General features: G+C 46.9%; 1 protein-coding gene across 2 annotated transcripts in view; it reads left to right on the forward strand.

The window, feature by feature from the left end:
- The first annotated feature begins 14230 nt into the window (after positions 1-14230).
- khdrbs3 (KH domain containing, RNA binding, signal transduction associated 3) overlaps positions 14231-23399 on the forward strand; it is a 66977-nt gene continuing 57808 nt past the window's right edge. For both annotated transcript variants that reach the window (XR_005713262.2, XM_040188910.2), the window contains exon 1: positions 14231-14940. Coding sequence is in view for 1 of the 2 variants with exons in the window: in XM_040188910.2 (XP_040044844.1) it covers positions 14850-14940 (91 nt within the window). In the remaining variant the exon portion in view is untranslated. The remainder of the gene's footprint in view (positions 14941-23399) is intronic.

Consider the following 23399-nt stretch of genomic DNA (forward strand, 5'->3'; position numbering starts at 1 on the left):
AAGGTCCTCTCATCATTCATTGCTTTTTGTGTCGTCTGACTCATATGATGGTTTAATGAGTCGGCTGTGTCAAATGGCCTGTATAAAAAAACTCACCAAGAATATGGTTATTTTGATAATTGAATACCTCATTTAATAATTGGAATATTAATGTGCTAGTTACATTAGCATCGAAGGAATGTGCAGGGGTTAAGTGCCTTGCTCAAGGACGTGTTGCAGAGATTGAAGGCTACTTCTGAGAATTTAACCTTCTGATATTTTCAGAGAATTAAGCAAACTTTTTCATGTTGCATTCTTTGGATCCCGCGTTGCTCAGTATCCTCCACATGAGGTCAGGCTGGACCCGTCCGATCGCCTTCTCCCCTTTATTTCAGCCGAGCCGAGTTAAGTGCGATCTTCTGATGGATTACAGGACCTTTATTCACTATTTAATATTCAGCGCACATCAATGTGTTACGACATAACTCTGAGTGCAGGTTCTTTTTTTTCAAGGGTCTGAAATGTAAAGCAAGATCAGCAAGTGCAAATTTCTGAAAGTTCTCTCTGAATGTATAATAATAACAATATTCATTAGGTCTCGGGAAAGCTGTGTAGCGCTCAGCGCGTAACACTGCTCAAGATTTCTTAATAATTCATATAACATATCTCAGTTATTTATTATGAAAGGACTGAGCGAAGAAAATCCATCTATAACCTAACCAGGAAAATTGATTCCCTTGTCATTCTGTGTGGTCTGAAATTGCCCGGAGCTATTATGGGAGAGACTGATTTTCTCTGTGCAGTGGAGTGGAACAGTCTCCTTTTTGCAAGATGTGAACAGATATATATATATATATATATATATATATATATATATATATATATATATATATATATATATATATATATATATAGCAGATGTTGGCCAACGATTATGCTACAAAATACAATGTGAGCAAAATGTTTAACGATAAATCCATGAATAGCGTTTTGACTGACTTATCGAATCTTAAGTGGTTCAGGGTATGACGGCAAAGAAAGAGGGCAAACATTCACATCACGATCACATGTATGTGGAGGTCTTCACCGCGGACGGTCGGGCTGCTCGCGTGTGTTTCATTTGACGGACGTGAACACTTGGTTGTGGCGGCAACTGCTCGCTTCCTTTACCTCAAATTTGTCATACGTCGCGTCATTGCCAAAAATTTGATTTTCTTTTTTGTTCTGGTTATTACTCCACCTTAATGTTTCGATCAAACCGTGAGCCGTGACTGAGAGGCAAACTAATAAGGTCATCTGAGGTTAGAGACATTGTTTTTTGGAAAGTTTGTTGCGGGTGGAATTACAACAGTTGAGCTGAGCGGAGACTTTTTATTCATGAATGCCAATAAAGTGTTTCTTTATTCAGGAATGTTATTTGTTTTTTTTCATTTTTAGGAGTATGATGCACTAGTAGAGACAGTAGGCCTTCAGAAAGCAACAAACACAAACAAACTTCCTCATTTATGGTATTCAGCAATTTGTTCTCAATGTGTTGCCACTCTCACCAAGATGGGATTATTGCATCGGGATCTCACAAGGGTTGGAGATTATTTGAACTGTGGAAGTTGCCGTTTCCAATTTCCCTCTCGGAAATCTCCAATGCAACGCCTGAAATTGGATTTTCCGTCTCGGAAGGTCGTCGCCAGATCGTGTTCCCTCACCGGCTAAAAAACAAAAGTGATCTAGTGAGTGTTTGATGGAGTTTAGAATCCCACGGTTACAGGGGGGGGGGGGGGGGGGGGCGGACGAAAAGTCAAGATCCAGCCCTGTTCTCGCAGTCTTTGCCAACGTAAGGAAGCAGTTTTCAACGTGAGGAACATTAAAAGGGTTGAATATCATAATAAAATCAAGTTTTTAATACCCATTAAGACCTACTTTCTTTTGTCTGAGAGCAACTTCTGAACAGATCAGTCCTATAAGTCCCGTTACAGCACACCAAAGCTTCTTTAATCCAGAAGTTCAAAGTGGGCTCAGTTGCCGTATATGTAGCATATGTGTGACGGCTCTGCTGGAGGATCAAGTGGATTATGACCCAAGTTTTAGGTAAAGCGAACCTTTGACGAACTGAATGACCCTGTGATATTTTTCATCAGCAAATGGAAACGCGTCCGCCGCGTGTGACGTCTTCATGTGAGCAGGTGTTCAGCCTGCAACGTTTGACCACAGCGTGTTTTCAGTTATCTGCTTGCCCAACATGGCTGGTTGCAACAATTTTTGTTCCTCTTTTTTAAATTGCAACAGCTCGTCGCCCCGCCAAAATATCGTGATGTTCACTTGACGTTCGCTCACGGGATTTTATTTCGACTTGCTCGTGAGCCTTCTCTGCCACCTCCACCGAGTTCCATGTTCCCTCCCCTGCAGCTGCAAAGCCAAGGTGGACACCATGCAGGGGGAGAAGTGTCCAGCGTTCTGTTGTCAACCTTCTGACCATCATGATTATACCATCCGGGTGCCGCCGCGCTGCCTTCTGGCCCTCTTGTCTCATTTGTCCACTCAAAATATAGTTCCAAGTACCTTGGAACGCAAATAAAGACACAGCAGGGGGGCAATTTATCCACCTTTCTTAAGCATTAGTTGAACAATGAGTAGGCTGAAACTTGAATTCAATAAATGAGAAAAGTGAGCGGTGCATTTTAAATTTTGCCTTTGCGACTATTTCAGTCAATAAAAAAGAATTCATCGTTTTGAGTGGAAAAGTGCCACCCTTCTCCTCACTTGCCACTTCATGGCCCTCTTGTCAAAAAGCAAAGAATCTAATTCTTCTAAAATATTTCTGTGTCTGTTCAACGTTTTTTGTTATATGCTGGATTTTATGTGAAGATCTATCTCTAAACTGCAAAAAAGCTGGATATAATTCACTGCCCCTACCTCTGCTCTCCGATGGCCTTGGAGGATTTATGTTTTGTGTTAAGTAAGGCTGAAGCTACTCATGTTATCTCACTCCATCAATAGCAAATACATTAACAATATCTAGTCGCTGCAAGCACACTATTAATTTACCACGACCTGTCCCTACAGGGGCAGAATGATTGTTGGAGGCAACGAGGTGGATCTGCTTACCCTTCCCTGGGACACGGTGTCGCTGCCGGGGGGGGGGGATCAATGTCCACCGAGCTCGGAGGAAGCGGGGCGGGCAGGCAGCCAGGAAGCCGGCTGGAGGAAGCCCTCGACCTCAGCTCGAGTGACGCTGTCACCTAAGAGGTCCCAGCAGGCCCCCGCCGAGACAGGGAGGAATGTGCCGCCTGATGCCGGAGCCATGTCCTCTCACGCAGAAACACGGGCCTTCGTCCTCTCAAAGGTTGAAGAGGACAGAGGTAATAGATAGTGCAGGCTCCGGTTCATGACAGGAACAACCCACGCGGCCTTTGACAGATAATCGGCAGTCGGACATTGTGCCATTTATCATTCAGAGACCTCCAGTGCCTCTCAATCACAGCAAGAACCATTGCAGGAAGATTGAACGCATTCCCGCTGCGACGAATGAAAACTTCTCGTTCAGCTCAATGAACCAGAGAAAAAGGGAACAAAAAAAGACATTGGTTTGAGTTAAAATAGAGAAAGTAACTATACGCTTGTTATGAAACTGCGGTTAATAATGAGGACAAAAACAGCAGTCTTCTGGGTCGGTGTCCTGTGTTTGTTTGAACCATCCAACCTCCTATGTGGACTCCCTGCAGTTCCTCTGACCACGTGATGAATGGCTGTTCATTGGAGCTGGAGCTTCATGCTCTTTTGGCTCGGCGGCATCAGATAATAGCGGATGTGTTGGGCAGGAGGCTGTGAAAAAACGAGCATAGAATATGCCGTGTGGCCTATGTGCTCCTGACGCGACGAAGGAATCATGTTTTGAGTTAAATGCCACAGTTCAATGGAAAACCATCATTTCACCAGTTGCTGATAAAAAAAAACAGGAGAAACACTCACTTACAGAGTAGCTTCCAGGCTCCTCTACACATGAAACCTCTCCATTTGACCTCTCCAATTAAAAAAAAAGAAAAAAGATTGATGCCAGGTTTTCTACCCTGCCGCCGAATAAATGCGCGTGTTTGAGCTCACGAGCCCCGCAGCAGAGCTACCGCATCAGCGAACTGCTCAACCTCGCGACTGCTCCCCTCGGCTAGGGTCATAGGTCAATAATAGAGCAATTTCAACCAGTACAGCACAGCGGGGTTTGCAGGAGAGCCTGGCAGTGAGCAAACACGACATGAAGTTGGTCCTCTGCAGCAAACGCACCGGCGTGGACACGTAGTCACTGGAGCGGGTGGTCCAGCAAAGCGTTTTGACATTGAAATATCAGACGAGCAGAAAATTGAGTGTTTAAACCGTTTTCCGTCGGGAGGGATCACTTGGTCACATCCAAATACCGGCTTTAAAGGATGCAACATGAAAACGGGCCGATGGGAGCGGTCGAACTCAACGTTCCTTCGTTCTCAGCATTGAGCGGCGTTGCGCCCAAACAGTGAGTGAGAAGGCCCCATCCTCCTCCTTGCTCGTGGTCGTTTCCTCACGCAGCCTCGCTCGATGTGCCTTTGCCTTTATTGGGGCTGTGGAGGGGATTGGAAATGACATTTTAACGTGGTCACGCAGAGCCGTTCAGTGGGGCCGACGGAGAGCAGGAACCGCTGGTCCGGCCCCGGACAGACAGACGGAGCTCCTGACAGCCGCTGGAGGAGCTCATGAAGCGCTCTGCAAGAGGGATGAGTTCACTGATTTTATTTACAGAGACATTGTCTGTTTGTTTGGTTATGCTGCACGAGAGACCGAAGCAAGGAAACATGCTGGCACACTGCGTCACGGCTCGACCATTGTAAGTGCAGCTGATTAGGATGTATGGGCATTCTTTACGGGGCAGCAACAAATTATAATTCATCTTTTTCTATGTCAATAAATGTTGAAAATCTCCCGGAACTAGCAATGGAATAAGTGTCAACACAGAAAAATGGATAAATCTGTGAGTAATATTCATCTACCTAGAGATGCAACTATGTGTACTGATGTTAATGTAAGGATGTGGAGCATAGGAGAGATCTCCAGATATGAGGATATAAACAGTACTTTGTATGAAGGCAATGTTTATATCCTTATAACTACAAGCATAAAATAAAGGCATGGGCCATCGCATGGAGATATAAGTGTGACATTCGATTAATTTGTAAAAATGAGCGAGCCATGAGGGCTGACTCCATGGCCAAGAAGTTGAGAAATAATAATGTTGTGGATTCCTGGAAAGAAGTTAAGAGTTCTTAACAACTGTAAAAACATCTTTGCCGTGCACTGAATTTTAGCAGCCGGCAATATTGCTGAGTTATGGAGGCGCCACTATGGAACCTTATTTAACTGTGTTAGTGGGGACTTAAACAAGGTGGAAGATATGGAGACGAATGTGTCAATGACTATTATGTCACAAGAGGTGTACCAAGCTATAAATAAGGTCACTGCTGAACATCTTTAATATGCAAGTCCGAGGATAGCTCCCCTTCTTGCCATCTGTTTTACCGGCCTCATGACTCATGGCTTCTAACCAGCCTCAATGCAGTTAAAGGCTTTAAAGCCAAACATGGCACTGACTTAAATATAGAGGTCAAAACTAATCCGTTCTCAAGTGTTTTATTGATGCCTCCAAAGCTTTTGACCGTGTTAATCATGGAAAATTGTTTGAAACATTGAGTCAAAGAGGAGCCCCCAATAACAGCGTGGCCCACCAGACAATGCAAGTACAATGGGACCAAAGTGTCTCGGCCCCATTTGGGGTCAGCAATGGTGTCCGACGAGGAGGGATTTTGTCCCCAGTCCTTTTTAATCTATATATTGATGATCTTTCCAAGCAGTTGAAAGCCTGTGATACTGGGTGCATGATCGGTAATACCTTAATTGATCCTATTATGTATGCAGATGATCATTTTTAGCCCAAGTAGTGCTAGTAAGTATCTTAATTTGTAGAACAGGGGACAGAACTCTAAAATTCCCTGATTTTAAATTGTCTGATAATTGCCTCTCTGCCTGTGATAAGGTAAAATATCTTATCACAGGCAGTCTACAGAGACTCCAAGTAGCTTATAATGATGCCAGGCGAATATTACTAAAGAGGCCGAGATGCCAGTGAAATGTTTGTGACTGCAGGAGTCAATACTTTCAAAGCTGTATTAAGAAATCTTATGTATAAATGTATCTGCCAGGTTAACACCTCTGAAAATGTATCCTTCATCTTTGTCAAGGATGTGTGGGAGGCAGGACTCCAATGCAGAGTTCGAACACAAAAAGACTCTAATAGTCCAAAAGGCAACAAAACAAAAGGCCAACGGGCAAAACCACACACAGGCGCAGGGGGGGGGGAAGGCAGGCGGGGGCAAAAAGGCAGGCAGGGACAGGGACATCCAGGACAAAAGACAATGTGACAGGAGACACACACGGCTTACATACACTAGGGAGGTGCAGGGGATTGGACAGAGGTGGAAACAATCAGACAATCACAGACGACGACAGGACAAGGCAGGAAGTGAAGTTACCCAGGGAGACAAGAAGCAGAAAACTACAAAATAAGACAGGAAATAAAACCACACCGTGACAATCTTGGGTTTGTCAATTATAAAGTTTAGCACTTCACGCTACCAGTCCGAGCTGTGGAGACATTGTACAGTTGTCTGTTCATGAGGTCCTTGTAGGTCTATGTACTCTGCTTGTGCCCCGGTTTGTATTTTTTATCTTTATATCTGGACCTTGAGTCTGAAATAAAAAAGTTTGATTGAAGACATCTTGGAAGTCCACCAACTGGTGGACCATGAAAATAAGTATTGATATACTATCTTCATTTGCATCATTGACAGCTTGACAACACATTTAAGTGTGCAGTGCTTCCAGATAGCTGCATGGTAAACATCTCTAAAGGTTATTTTCTGAGGACAAAAGACAGTTTGCATCCAACTTAGAGGCCGAGTGTTTTCTTCAGAATGCATTCTAAAGCCTTTGAGTGTGAGTTTCCAATGTCTGCCGTTGGAAAGGACCATTGACTGGATTTATTGTTAGCATTATCACCCCAACACTTACGCATACGGATTTGTATCTTTTGTACTTTTGTACTTTGTATTATTTGCCACTATTATAATATTTTTTTTAAAACTTTGCACAAAGCACCTTACTGCTTGACATTATTATACTACGCTGCAAGATCATTTAAATCAAAGGTCATGCAAGGCAACTCATTAAGTTGATTCTCTGGCAGCTACAGTTTTCAACCAAAAAAGTACACAAGTCAAAACAAATACAGATTGAAAATTTCAGTGCAGCTCGAATCATCCCGCCTGTGAGATACATCAGCACGTGTCAATTCTGCACGATATAATCTACATGGTTTCCCCCGGGGCCCGCCGGCCGCTTTAAAAGATAATTATCATTCCTTCCCGTTGTACCTGCCACTCGGCGCCGCTGCCCGTGTAATAAGCCGCTCTCCTGCAGACAGGGATGCTTCCCGGCACCGCCGCCCCGTCACACGCCGGCTGCTTGGAAGTGAGTCGGAGCCAATTACCCTCCTCCCCCCCCACCCCCCCCTCAGCTCTCCATCCCTTCTCCCGCCGTAGTTAACTGGAGTTAATGGGCGGTTTGCTGTAAATTGATTTTGTTGATGCATGGATTGTCCATGTTTAAAATAACAAGCTCAATCTGGAGTTGTGGTTATTCTTACTTTGGGCAGTTCTTTATTCCAGGAGAAAATACAGTACAACGTGTGAAAACGAGAAGCCTTGTGTGCACTTTGGTATTTTCCCTCCTAGTGCTTTGGGATATTTCATTTCCACTGGTTACATAAATATAAATTATTCTCCTTTCTTGAGACTGTAAAACTGTTTGATCTCATCCCAATGGCCTCTCGCTCGACACAATAATTGCATTGAGTGTGTTTATAAAAGCCTTTACCTTCATGCCAGTATTCAGGTCTGGATTTAAAAAAATGCTTGTTAGTGCCAAATAAATAGAATTTATTCAGTCATCTAAAAGCGGTCAACCATCCGTCACTACAGACTATTTGTGTGTTTTAATCCTAAAGTACTAAAATATGCATCATCATAATAATATATATATATATATATATATATATATATATATATATATATATATATATATATATATATATATATATATATTATATGTAATATATCGTGAAGGAAAAGGTTTTCTTTAATATTTTGTTTTCACACTGTGATTTTGTAGTTTCACCAAATTAAAAGAATCCTACTGCTTCTTCTACAACCACCAATAGACAAAAGAAAACAGCGTTACCCAGTGAGCTCCACGTAGGAAAGATGAAACCCAGTCATGAAGATAAATAAAGCAAACTATTTAAACTCTGTATATATCTGTAGTGATTGCCCAGTAACTTGAGACACTCCTTCAGCGCTGCTGAATAATGAAGTATGCAATGATTTTCCTCGCCCTGAAACGACTATACAGCATTTCAAATCATCGTCTGCATTTCCGCAGGACATTTTAAAGTAACCAACCCTTTTTTCTCCCGACATCCTTACAGGGAGTGAACTGCTTTGCTTTTCATGCGTATTGACATTCGTTGAGAGATCGAACCTGTGACCTTCCTGTCTCCTCCATGTCCCAGAATAAACCCTTGAGCCACCAGGCCGCCCTCCCAGTTGAAGAAAAACCTCAGTGGTGAGCAATGCGAATTATGTCCTCCGGTCGCTTTGCACTGACGATGATCCATCTCAGAGGAGACGATGTGCTGCAAGTTTCCTGCTGAGCAGTCGTCGTTTTTTAATTTCCTTCACAGAATTCAGTCTTTTCAGAGAAACATCTGTGGGGGTTTTTTCTACAGCACCCCCCCCACCTCCCACCACCCAACACCCTCCCTCCAGAGAAGGAGAAGTATGCCATTTTCCTGCTTCCGACATTAATGAGGCAGCGCGGTGATGGTGTGAAGGGAGATGGAGGATTTAGCAAACAGCAGTGTTCTTTATCCCCTCAGATCCAATGTCTAGACCGGGAAGGTAAATCCTCGTCTCAGTGACTTCCTCTCGCTGCGTTCAGCGCCATCTTTGATCTGACATCACAGGACCCAGAAGCCCAAAGACCGGTACAACTTCTTTCCTTTGGTAAACGCACATAAACGCGCACAAACGTTACAAAAAACATTTAGCTTGGGATCATATAGAAGCTACTTTTGTCTTACGAGCATTTTCTTTAATTTAATTATATGTACCTCAGACTTCTGCCAGTTCATCTCTTCATTTGAAACGTCACGGCCCGTAACGCTCCGTTAACAGCCGACTTGATCATTTGAAAAGGGTGTCGGATATCTGTGCATATGAATGCTGCTATAATGAATGAATCTCAATTACAGTCAGCGAGAGAGGTTTGCTTCCATTGTTTTTGTCTCCATCTGAGACGAAAAGTCTCTCCTTTTAGTCCATCAAACAGCGGCTCGCTCAGTGTGTGATGTCACTCCTTTTCAGATTTTGTTTTGCTTTTCTATTCACATTCAGCTGCCACCTCACTGTTTGTTTAAATCGACCTGCGAATGTAAAAACACTTGACCTGCAGGCTTTATGTATGTCACAAAATGTTCCAACTGTATTTAGTCGTTAAAAAACATTTTTCTATTCATCGGGTGGAATGTCTCTAAAATTAACACAGCAGGAAATGATTGCGTCGTTCATGTCGCCAGCTTGATGAGAAAACAAGACTTGCAAATTGTACATCAAATGCCCGAGGACAGAAATGGACCTTCGAGCTGCATTTGTCTGCTGTTTGTGGCCTTTTCATCCCTTTCTATTCCACGAAAGACACTCTTTGTTTGTGCAAAGAACGCTGCAGTTTCTCACCATGAGATTCCATCTGAGCATAATCATCATTTGCTAATGGAGACTAGCAGAGGGGGGGGGGCTTAAAGACAACTGGAGGGGTTAACCGGTGCAAAGTGACGCTGAGAGGACATGGAGAACAGCCCGGGGGCGCTGTGGCGTCGTAGCACGCTTTGCTTTTTGTGCTCAATCGCTGTCGCTCACGACGGGACGCCGAGTCACCCGCCGAAGACCGACACGCTTCCCGCGGAATAATTACCGCTGTTGACCTTGTGCATCTCTCCGGTGTAGCAAGTGCACTGTGATGACTCTCGCCGCACGTCACGGGCCGCGTCGGGTTGCTCCATTAAGCTCGTGCTCATAACAGAGCAACCAAAAACATGCAAACTGATTTCAGTGACTCCGCTGTTCCAAATGAAAAGATCTGTCTGGTTCACTGTGTTAGATTGACTGTCATTGGGTGTCCTGTCATGTTCCCATTGCTAAGCAGAGTAAAAAACCTGCATTTGTGCAGGCGGTGTGATAATGTGACGCAACACAAAGCCTAATGGAACGTGTCAGTGTATTATTTCCGAATCCCCCAGCATTTGCTCTGTTATCGATTGAGCTTGTATATTGCTTGTATGTTCCAGAACAGTGCAATTGGACTTATTAGTGTTCGGTAAGACAGAAAAACACACAGGTTTGCGTGACTTTTTAGGGACACTACATTGACTTAAATGCATTTCCTGGCCGGTTACCCTGACAGCCCAACTCTAACCTAAAAAATGTCTAATGATTGACGTTATCGGGACCTACGTTCTGGCACCTTAAAGGAATGTTTGGGGTATTTGGGGTAAACATATTTTCTTCCTTTCTTGCTGAGCCACCAGCTAGTTAGCTTAGCACCACTGGCTCCTCTAAAGGCCACACTTTGTGTTTATGTAATCACAATAAAAAAAGAGCAAATTTTTCCAATAGATTGTTCTGCACACGGCTAAAGAGAAGTGAGGCTTAGAGTTGCTGGTAGTTTTGCTGACTTTCCATTTTCCCCGCTATAGTTTAATCAGCCGACTTCAGCTTCATAGACAACGGACGTAGAGAGCGGAATCAATCTTTTCATCTCCATCCAAGAAAATAACCATATTCCCCAAAATGTCAAAATGATGCCATGAGAAGGTAAAGCAGCAGAAGGTAATCCCATTTGAACCCTGTTCCTCTGCTGAAAGTCAAATCTTGACAGCAGCCTTTACACGGCGAGTCTCGGCTACGGCTTCAACCTCAGGTCTGAGAGGGGGAGTGTGTGTGTGTGTGTGTGTGTGTGTGTGTGTGTGTGTGTGTGGCTCGACCTTGGGAGCACTGCTGGGTGCCATTGATTTGTTTACCTGTGCACTGCTGACAGTTTCTCATTAGGTTTCTTTTGCACAACACTTCCAGGAGAGGAGACCACAGTCTGCACTTCACAGCCGGCGATGCGTGATCAATGTACCTGATGGATTGGCGCTGGCAGTATAATTCTGTTGAATGGCTGTTTAGTGGATGTGAGCGCTCCATTTAGAAGGCACAATAAGGTGCCTTTAGTGAGTGAAGGAGCATTGTTGGGCTGCATAAGGAGGGAAACAATATCATGAAAGGACAGCTTTGTTAAGAGTACTCTAAAAGACGGAGGAGACTTTGTCCTTAATTCCGCTCTTATGCTGAAAGTATGTGTAGAAAACTGCTTTTGCTTTCAAACACGCATAAACAGGGGCTAAATAAAGAAAAAGGAGCAACCCGAAGTGTTTGGATCACTGTAACCAACAAAGCTGAACACAGACTGCACCATTTATATCAAACCTTTATAATATGATAACGCTCCAATAGGGTTTAATTTCCAACTTTCCAGTAGGATCATACTTTCAGAAACACTTAAAAAGCCTTATTCTCTCATATGAACTCCGTATGTCTTCTTAAATAACGCGGTCACAGGGAGGCAGTGTTGCCACTCTCCTGGCAGCGGAACGCAGCCCTGGAGGATGAAGGCGTTAAAGTGCTCCTGATTTGCCACCGTAATTATGCCATTTAACCTAAACAAAGCAGAAACACGCCAGTTTGCGTCCTCTCTGTGACACATGGAGGTCTAAATATTCCTCGGGGCGACAACAGCCCCAATGACACCCCCTGGCCCAGAAGGCAGTTTTGCAAAAGACACAAATATTTGCATTGAAATCAGTCGGGATTTGACAAAGAATTCGCTCGAAACGTTGACTGTGCGTGCAGAAGTGTGCGGGCCTGGCGGCACGGCTGCACGGGCCTTATATGACGCCCCGCGGCGCTGCACGGGCGGGCTGAGGGGCAAGAAAGGGGAAGGGGGGGGGGGGGGGCAGCCGTTCTCTAATGGTGGAAATAACACTTTGTCAACTTAACGGCCCACTGGTCTCCTGTTCCTTACGCCCACCTGACACGACATCGCTCACGGCTTTGTTTACGCCGGTGCCCGCTGCCCTTGTTGCCGGCTGTGACTTATATATATATATATATACACATATACATATAAAAAATGTTGCCCCGGTCACCGTGATTTCACGACACTTGATGCATCGCCGTCGCTTAGCGAATTTGTCTTGAGGAAGACGGAGGGGCACGACCCTTTGATTCAAACATCAGTGACACCGTGAGGTTTTGGGTGCGATGACGGGACGCAACAGATGGCAAGCATATCTATAAATAAGTCGCTCTTCTGAATAGAGGATTAGTGCATTTGAGCCGCTTTTTTAATGGTCTGCCGGAGAGATTAAAAAGTAAGCTGATGCATAATGCGTTTCTCTTTGCGGTGAATCACTCATAAACACACAAGTCCAGAAAGAATCTGCGGAGAACAAACAAACAAACTGCAGCAACCATGAGACAGGAAGTTATATGAATAGAAAGACGGCTGCAATTTGGAGGATCTGAAAACATCGATTGTTAATAAAAAACGTTTTTGCAAATAACACAACGTCACAATTCTGCACCTGATTCTACATGACTGACCTCTCAACCTGCAGACCTCAACAAGCAAGCTGTGATATTCCCAACTATTCTTTTGTCCCTGCACACTATTTATATGTATATATTCATATATTTAAAAAACAATCCAACATCATTAATGCCGGGAGCGACTATTCTAGAGCACAAATCAAGCAAAAGCAGAATAGCACATTCCAAAGTTCACTAAGAATGGAAACTTGATGAATACACACAAACCCATCTCGGTTTTGGCCTTCGGGTCACATTTTCTCCAAGTTATTGAAATAGAAACGTTCATCTCAATTATATAACCAGTGCTGATCAGCCTACAGATAGCCGCCCACCTGAGGCTGCCGCAGCAACCTCCACAAATATTGACAGAATCCTTATCTTTTTTTGCCACATTTTCTTACGAATATGAAGCTTGTATACAGATCCTGTTTTTGCTGGCCTTTAAACATGCCAAATACATCACAAAGACACTTTAGCATGCATTGTACGCTTCCCGGAACTGAAAGGCTCGAGATGTCTGATAAAGCCGATGTGTTGCTGTAACTCTTATTATAGTATCGATATCCGCTGTCTGGATAAACTCTGTATCTGCCTTTCAATGACAACGAGTGTCGCCGTCTGTCATCTGCTACAAAACTGGAGACCAGCCAAGTTGGTCTCTGGCGTTTTTCTTTTCTTCCTGCGGCGTGTGTTTTATAAACAACAGGATTGTCTGATTTAATGAATTCATACACACGCCCGGGAGAAACGCTTTGCTTGACCTATGAGAAGGTGAATGGATTTCCTGGAGAACTATTGACAGGTTGTCCTAACAAGGAAAAGCAACCTAAGGAGTCACGCGGTCTTAATCAATTACTTAAATGAGTAGAGAGGCAATTATGTAGCCTCTTGAGATGTTCCAGTTACTTTACTGTACCAGCTGCTTTGAAATATGACCGGTGTTAACGTCTTAGTAGATCCTTTTCTGGACAACTGGTCAAGGGCCACAGAGATCCAGGGCCACGAAAAAGGCCCTGGATTCCCTGTGAGAGGGTTTTTGTTAATTCATCCCCCGAATTCAATCTGGCGGTTTGAACCACTAAATTAGGATATGTTGCACATGCCAACGTTGATTTGCTGGCTAAACGTTCCTTTTCCCCCCCTCTTAGGGCGAAGGCTAGCGATGAAGACACCATAATGTAGAACGGCGTGAACAATTTCAACGGTGAAAGCATCCAAAACGTCCAGCTTTTTATCAGACGCAGATGTTCTGATATTTTTGTGTTGCTTCTTCGGAAAAAAACAAAACAAAACAGGGAGCCCCATTGGGTTGCACAGCTGGGTTGTGTATGTATTATTTATTTGACACACAGGCAAACAGACTCGGTCGGTTTGAATGCTGCCATCATTGGCGGCACTCTCCCCGGGCTGTGTGTCTGCGAGTCGCCGCCTTTGTTCGCGGTTAAAGTTTACGAGTAATGACGCGCCGACGACGGGGGGCATCAGCACCGCGGACAGCTCCGTGGTGTCGCCCCGCCCCCTTTTCACGGGTTGAAAACGGCGACCAATAGCGCCCCCCCCCCCCCCCCACTCCCCCCTCCCCCACCCCCCCCCACCTCTCCTTCCCTCCCACCTCCCCTCCGCCCCCGAACCCTTGAGCAGTGGATGCGGCGGCGGCGCGCTGCACAGAGGAGAAGGAACCTCCACCGGCGGCTGTGATGCGCAGCGGGACTCTGCGGGCTGAGCAACACTTCGATGGGATAAAACCTCCCGCTCGCGTTTGATCCACCCATCCCGCGCGCCCGCGCGTTTGTTTGTTTGTTTGTTTGCGCGTGCGCGTGTCTTTGTGTGCGTGTGTGTGTGTGTGTGTGTGCGCGCAGCGATAGCGCCGGATGACAACCTAGTGCGCTCCACAGAGAAACAAACACGCGGCGGCGGGGGCCTCAACTCGGAGCCGCGTGGTGGACGTTGTGCAAGTTTTTTTTTCTCCTTTTTTTGTCTTCGATATTGACTTGAATCCCGTTTCGAGGCGCGCGCCCGGAGCCCGAAGCCCCAGCCCCGCACGAGATGGAGAGCGAGAAGTACTTGCCGGAGCTCATGGCAGAGAAGGACACGCTGGATCCGTCTTTCCAGCACTCCCTGCGGCTGCTGGATCAAGGTAAACGTCGACGGTGCACAGCTGGAGTGACGTGAAGCAGTTTTGCTGTATGTAAATATAAATAAGAGGCGTCTGGGTCCGTCCTACAATCTGCTGTTAAATAGCCGGGGTCCTTTTAGTAGGCATGCAGCAATGTGCCCTGCGTAGGGGGGCGGGGGGGGGGGTCTGACTGAAGAATGCACCTGCAAAGTTTATGAGAGGACATCCACGGAAATCCACCTCTAACCCCCCCCCCCCCCCCCCCCCGCAGCGTGCAGGCTGCAGTCAGCTCGTGTCCCATGCAGACACGCGTAATCCCACTCTCATTCACATCTACATGTGTCTCCGCCTTTGAAGAAGGCGACGTGACCGAAGTTGCATTTTGAACGGATGGAGCACGCAGAGGCGCTCGCGGACGCTTTAATTAATCCGTTTGCACAGCCCTGTGCTTTGATGCCGACACAATTTTGCACTCCCCCCCCCCCCCCCCCCTCCTCCTCTTCCCCCATCACCCTCTCCCCGTGGATCCCCTCATGTGAGGAAGTGCACTGCTATGGCATCCAAGTGCCTCCTTAAGTACCACTCGTGGGCTTTGTGTAGAGCCTGGCACGCTGTGTCTGGCTTTAAGGGGGGCACACATGGACTGCTATAGCCTGTAAACAGTCCTGCTGCACTGTAACTAATTCTATTCAACCGCCCCAGATGTGGTGCTCCTGCAGCAAGATGTTTTTCACTGAGACAGCCGTGTCCCTCCCAGCTGATGCCTTCCAAACTCGGCTCCTCGAGGGGTCCCTAAAGTGGTTCCAATGGGGCTCCTGCAAAGTGAGGCAGGATTTCATTTGAATGTTGTTTACTGACTGGAGTTTAGTTTGGTGACAGACAGAATTAATTTTCTGCATAGACTGTGACCTTGTGAATATGCAACACCAATACACAGTTGTTTGTTTTCATCATTGCATCAACTGTGCATTATGTTTTAAGCCCTTGGATGCTGCATCGTTATCTATCGTGTGTAACATACTTGGATTCGCCTCTCTTGTCTTCTGGCCACTCAAAGTAAAAGATTTAGTTTACAATGAAACGATGAAGAAGAAAAATCATATTCGAAAATTGTCGAGTGTTTCTGACCTAAAAGAGTCTCCCGCTGTGTCCTCGGATGGCCTCCCGCTCAGGAGACCACAATGTGGCACGTCCTCCGCTGTCGCGTGAATCGGTGGAGTCGGTGGGAGCCGGCCGTCATACAACCTTTGACTTTAGCCACGTGCAAAACGAAACGCATGCGTCGCTCGGATGTGATGGCCTCGGTGGTATCCGGCGCCCGCCGAGGTGTCGTTTTCTGGGAACGGGTCGTAGGTTAACACGTCGCGCAGGGAGCAGATGCATGTGCACTACGTTCACAGTCCATATGGACGATGATGCTGCGTTTTCACTCCAGCACTTTGTCTTATCAGCTGCTTTTGTTACTCAAGTCCAGGTGAGCCTTTTTTCTTATTCTAACAGCACATATTCGCCACATGTTCCTCGTGGACAACCGCTTTCATCACAGCCGCTCTTCTAGTGTTCTTTCTCCACACGTCAGCAGGTATTTATAGTCACTGCCAACATTAGCTATTCCCCAAAACTGAAGGAAAGCGATGAAATACTTTGAACGTAAGGCAGAAAAAACGCAAACACTAAATGTTTCCTGTGTGTTTTCAAATCGTTTCCCCCTCGCACAAGCTCTTGGTATAAACCTTCCAGGAAAGTTAGTTTGAGTTATTTCCGCTTGGGGGCAAAAGATTGCAGTTGGACTTTGTCGCGAGCGGCAGAATTAATCCGTGACATTTTCTGAGAGTAAGCAGAAACTCTGCGGTGCACAAAATTTGGCCAAAACAGTGTTCAACAACTCCAAAACAGTAAATACAGTTATCTCTCTCTTACACAACAGATGGGACACGATGCAGCTTAATAGGGCACTTCTTCTGCCATCTCGCTGATGAGTTCTGGACTCGCTTATGCAATTGGCAGGGGATGCAGGGAACGGAGAGAGACAGAGTAACTGTGTGCAAACGGCGAATACGAGATTACTCCGGGTCCGGGGGGGGGGGGGGGGGGCTTCCATTCAGGAGAAATTAGGGGAGCATTGTGTCGGAGGCTCGGGGACGAGGCGCGCTGCTTTGATAAGTCCGGGCCATTGGTGGAGCCGTTATCCCACAAGAACCATATCTCTGAACCGCGTGACGGGCCTCATGCAGTCAGCTGCAGACGCCGGGAGCTGGAGGAAATATCCTTAGCCAAAATAAGAGACAAGCAGGACCAGCAGAAGGAGAAATGCTGCGCAGCATACTAATGGAGGGCTTCTAGGCATGAAAACAAGTCGGGTGGCATGAAATGCATCTGGTGTGTGCATTTGTCCGCTGCTACAGCACGCGGGCGGTAAGGGGAGCAGCAAGGAAGGCTCATTCATGAGATTTGTTGACTTTATATTTTAGGTTAATTCTTGACCTTGGGAACAGTAATTTCACATTTTGGGGCTGCTAATTTATTATTTAGAATTCAAATTAACCTCTAAATTTTGTGGCAGTAACAAAATAAAAATGAATCTCACCGATTACGGGCCCCGATACCCGAAGCCCTTGGGCTGCTTTAGCTGTCTTCGCCAATGCAAAATGTAGAAAACGTCTCCAAGTCCTGACAAAGGGTGGAATGTGTGACGGTGCTGTGCAGAAAACAGCCTCACATTTACATTAGCTTGTCACTTACCGCAGTAACAGTAAAACTGCAGTGCGAAGCGTAAAAATGATAGAAAGACATAAATTGTATTTCTCTAAAAGTAGCTGCTGTCCCAAAACGTCCACTGGAGGTCTCACTCTGCGAGACCAGGATCGACCACAGCGTCCCTCCAGGCAGGAGACCCCCCCTGCTGGACCGGACCATCGCCGATGATTTTACTGGCCCGGCTCGCGTGACATCAAAGCGGACAGTATGTGCCCCCCCCCCCCCCCCCCTACCTAAAATCAGTCTGACCCCCCCCACCGGTTTAGACGGAATGTGAAAAGCCTCAATTCTGATTATTCTGCTCATCACATGTTGATGACTTGTTCCATCGGAGTAGAATCGCCGTGTTCCGACACTAACGCACGTCCACGGGGGGGTGGGGGGGGGGGGGGGGGCGTTGCGTCCACAACAGCCTGTTGGAATGCCTGCATCAGATGGGAGCAGCGTGCGGCGCATTCTGAATGTTTCAGGACCTCTGGCCCGGCTGTAGCGCAATAACCACGGCGCCGTGCGTATCTGGTGCTTTTAATTGGATCCTGCACAGCAGGAGCCCGGCCCGACGTTTGCATTGAATGAACTGCTGGCTTCCCTCACGTCACAACAACAGCAACACCTACATCATCTGCACACACTGAGCAGGTGGGGGGCAAAGCATCCTCGTCTCAGACCTGATGCCCCGTCGTTAATTCAAACAATTCCATCTCATCATCCAAACAGGGGGAGCGGGGGGGGGGGGGGGGGGGGGGTGATTTTTAGCCGTGCTCGAGTTCTGCCCCGAGTGGGAGCAGTGATCAAAGGCAGCGATATCGTTTTGTTTGGGAAACAGTGCTTGATAGCGGTAATGATCTGTGGATCCGTGTCCGGCCGCCATGCTGGGCCCGCGCAGCCAGGAGGAGACGCAACCCCCCCCCCCCCTCCAGAGGCCTGGCAGGCGACCGGTTGTTTGACCCCGCCGATGTGACCAACTTGCGAGTAAACTGTGTGGGGGGGAAGGCTCCAGTAGCAACACGCTTTGCATTCAGACGAGCCGCCGCGTGGCGCCGCGTGTGTTCCGGCTCTGCTCCACTGGGGTCCAGGGGCGAAATGTAGGCCAGGACTCACACAGGCAGACCCCCTCCCCCCCCCCCCCCCCCCTACAAACCCCCTCATAAAACCTAACAGCATCTCGTTAGCGGGCGCGTCGGGTCACGTGGCCGCATTGATTCCGGGTTGCACGTTCCCACTTGTTGCGGCGATAACGAGCCAGTGCTGCGGTGATTTAGCTCCCGTGCAGCACTCAGCAGCCTTTACTGGAGTTACAATGTCAAACCTGCAGTATTAACATGATTTATTCCTGTTCCTCTGCTTGCAAACAAACAGTTGCCAATGACAAATGATCAAATACATGACAGCCGTGCTGGGAGGAAGCGGCGCGCCGTCCCCGTCGGCCACGCAAGGTCGTTCTGGTCCTTTTAGTCGCTCGCAGTGTGAATGTATAAATGTGAATAAAGAAAACAACCAAAGGAAGTCAGATTATCTGTCAGGATCTACCTGTCTGCTTAAAGGATTTGATTCCACCCGAAAATAAAACAGATGAAGTATTTTAGTCCGCAACAGGAAACGACATGAATCAATGATGCACGTTTGGCGTATCGTATTAAACAAAAGGGAAGGTTGTAGAATTAAAACACGGCTGTATTTTTCGAGAGCGAGACACCGAAAACAACAACAACAAAACTGTTTTAGAATTGGAGTCCAGATATCTTGCTATCCTGACAACGTCGCAGCACACAACCAACCCGCGCGCCCCCACCTGCCCCCACCTGCCCCGCAGCTCGCCCTCGGACCTGCACCCGTTGATTTAATGTGGCGGCTGTCGAGTTCCGACGTCGAGCGCGCTGCTCCCGAACAAATGCTGCGCTCACGTTGGGAATCCCGCACACTGCGCCGCTTCCCTCCTCCGATGCTCAGGGCTGCCTCGAGCGGTCCGCTGCAGGACAGCTGTCCAAGAGGAGACCCTCAATTAAAGCAGCCGGCCCCGGGAGCGGCTTCAATTATGCAAACTGCATATTTGCTGTAAGCCGATATTCCACGTCGCCGGCGAGGAGTTCACGCAGGGGCCGGCGCCGCTGGGTCTTTTGTTTTGGTTACAGGTGCCGACGCCACGCCGACCTCTTCCCATACCTCACGCTTGGATTTATATTTTTGAATTAAACAAAGCCAAAGGTTCTCAATTGCTACACAACGTCAAAAACTAAAGCAGCCGTACAATCAAAATGTCTTTTTGGAAGCATTGCGGTTTCTCTTTTTTCAAACAGCGAGATTGGCGCTTATCAAAGCGTACGGTAAAGGCCGTGATGCTTTTTGATCCGGCAGCGCGACACTCATCAAGTCATCACCTCTCAACGACGTGTCCTCTGTCGCGGCCTTCCCCCCTTGCATCGCTTATGCATCCATTAATCCTCATTTTATTGGAAGATATCGTTTGCTCAGCGGCGCTGCCCGGCCGCGCGGCGCTGACAGACCGGGATTACACGGGATTACTTTCAAAAGGCAAAAGAAAAGCCCCAGACTGTATCAATCTGTCCACTGCGCCTGAAGCAGGGAGACAAAGGGAGGCGGGGATGGAGGAGGCGCAGAGGGGTGAGCGGAGAGAGTAAGAGTCCGTCTCCCCGGGGAAAGGTTATTTGTTAGGGGATTGTTACCAAAGTCAGTTACAAAAAGGGGAAATGCAATCTGAGGGGAGGAACAAAAAAAAAATGGAGGCGCGCAATGGAACGGGAATTGGAAAAAAAAAAAGGGGTTATATGGGAATGCTGTCGCAGAGAAATAAAAAAAGTTCAGATGAGTTAAAAGAAAACACAGAAACTTCGGGGGCCGCTGTCGGCGCCACTGTCGGCTTTCATGGCGTGAAGCTCGTCTCCTTGAACCGAGAAGCTGCAGGGAGCCACACAACTCGCTCTTGATTTATTGACTATAATTAATGCCGCGATGGAAGACAAGTGTGATCTCCCACCTCCTCTAACAACGAGATTGGTGTAAATTTATTGCATGTTATATTTACGCCAATAAAGCCTCTGACTACGAAGCCAAACGCATTTCACGCCCACAACGTTCTACACGATGAGGGTGTTTCGCTGAAAATTGAGCAGAGAAAAAGAAGCGTATTCACGGGCCAGGTTCTTGCTTCCTCCACCAAACACTGCGGTCCGAGTAGATGTTTGACGTCGGAGCGGTCCTCCGCCGAGACCTGCCCTCCTCTTTGTTTTTTTGTGTGTGTTTGGCGCCTCTGTGGAGTGGATTGCACTGGATTAGCTCCCTCCGCCCTCCAAACTGATCCGATCCATTTTGTGTAATCCAACTCAATTTAATTATGTTTATCGTTCCACCTCGCTGCTGCTGCCGAGGAGCCGCGGCACACCTCCACCCAGATAAGCCCGGGGACCTCGTGCCTTTCTTTTTTTTTTTGCTGGCAGAGTTGTCAGCTTGAGTCTGTTGCTCTATAAACAGATGCTGCGAGTCACCAACACTCTCGGCGAATACTGCAGGAGGAGGAATATTGTGATTCGGAGCTCCCGTCAAACATCACCGTGGCGTGGAGCCAAGTTTTAAGATCATAACCTAAATGTATTTTTTTTGTTTTTCCTCGGAAGGGTTATTGAGCGAATTTGTAGAGTTTGTAGAGTTTTTGAGAATTCAGATGCCCATTTTTGTCCTTTTATTTCGGCTGTGAGTCGGATGCTTGGCAAGACAAGAACACACTGACGACTAAACAGTCTTCACCGGAGTAGTTTTCACCAATCAAAAGCTCACAATGATAAAGTCAAACTGCAGTAACTGGTCCCAGTCACAGATGTGTCCATCTTGGCACGACCTTATTTATCTCTTTATTTGATTCTCCTTCTCTCTCTTCGTGCCGTTTTGCACTTTGTATTGTGTGTTTGTGTGGGTTGGTGGTGAAGTTGCAACCCCCCCTTAGAGCTCTGCTGCGCCCCCTCTAGGGGCCGCACCCCCCAGTTTGGGAACCACTGTCGGCTTCACGATGGACACCTTCATACGCAGCTGGACATTTAGTGAAAATGAAGTAATTCACACAGATGTAGCAGAGAAAATAAAACCTCCTGGACGGTTGGGATCATCTTTTTGGAAACAGGAAACAAGGCTTTGGCGGCGGTGGCCATGAATCCGTGATCGGCGAGCGGTGGTGGAATGTCAGTAAATAGAGAGTTAAGTGCATTTTCTGGGTTTGTGGAGCAGGAGAAGTTCTCTTGCGAAGCACCGGCGGGACAGAGAGGGATGGACGCTCATTTACCACCGGCGCCGAGAGACCTCTCCTGGAGCCTTTTCGGGGCGCCGCGTTAAAGCTCAATCGTGCTCAGAGTGCTGAGGAACACGCACCGCCGCTTCTTGTGCCCCCTTTTCCCCCCCCAGATCAACCGGCATGCCGGCAAAGTCATTGAAAGCAGGAAGCGCTGCGCGGCCCGTCGTGCGCTCCACTTACTGAATGATCTCATCGCCTCGCGTCCATTAACGGAGCAGATGCAGCATTCTTATTGTTTTCTGTCTGCCAACAGGCCACCGCTGTCGCAATTGGCTGTAAAACATTCATCAAGTCGAACGGGCAAACCATAAACAAGGGGTCGCGTCGGATACGGTCCCGATAACAAGCACAATTATCCTCCATCTCCTTGGTAATAAATTCATTCTGTTGTGTCGCTGCTGTCGGGTTCGACAGCCCGACCGGCGGCTCACACGCGCTCCTTAGCGCTGCCATTTGGCGGCGCCTCTTGTTAAAGTTTGACCCGGGATTTGCTCAATAAGAGGCTTGTTAAATGTTGACCTGGAAGTGGATCTCTCTCTCTCTCTCTGGCTGCCTGCTCGTTACGTCTCTGTCTCGCTCCGCGGCCGTCATTAGTCCACAGAAAAAGGGCTCGGAGCTTTTTACGGAGTCTGGTTTTTACATTTCTTTTTCAGTTTATCCCCGTCGAAAAACAAAAGGCCTCGCGGCGCACTGCGAGGAATGCGCCGCTCTCTCAAAAGCAACACATCGGAGTGTTAATTGTGCAAACCTTTATTTGAAAGCGACAGCTGTTCTGCAGGGGGAAATCTCTGGCAGCGCCGTGGAGATTTCTTGTTATTTGCAGGCTGTTTAATACCGAAGAGGCATTGGTTGTATAGTAATTATAGTTTGTCCATGTAGTAATTAGTAGTTGACGTTCAGACTTACATAGAAATATAGTGAGTATTCAACAAGGTCAGACTAACCCATAAACAACGCTTTTGTTTTTCAATTTGGTAAAATTGCATTCACCATTATATTCAGTATTTTAACGGGCAAAACCCATCTTTATCGGTCTTTCTTGTCTTTGGCCTCAAGCTCGTTGGTTCCATTGAGCAGGTAAATCCATCCAACCTGATCAACTGCTATACATTCTCCTCTTTACGAAGGATTTTCCTTAAAAGCTTCCAAAAAAACAAGCAAAAACAGGGTTAAATGGTGCATTTGTCGGAGCTTATTTGGAGCTGTGGATTAATACACATTTGGCACGCTGGTGAGTATTTACAGCAGAGGCTCAGTGTGTTTAGGCTCGACTTTGAATAAGCTACAGTTTGTGTGTGTTCATGGTAATGACGGATCATGTCACCCGGTTTAACCGTGTGGCTCATTGACGTGTTTCATTCGTTTTAGGACAATAATGAAGATCTAAGGCTCAGAGGAAGCACATTTGGCAGGCGGTGTTTTG

This window comes from Gasterosteus aculeatus, chromosome 10 (assembly GCF_964276395.1).
Source record: "Gasterosteus aculeatus chromosome 10, fGasAcu3.hap1.1, whole genome shotgun sequence".
Classification (NCBI taxonomy): domain Eukaryota; kingdom Metazoa; phylum Chordata; class Actinopteri; order Perciformes; family Gasterosteidae; genus Gasterosteus; species Gasterosteus aculeatus.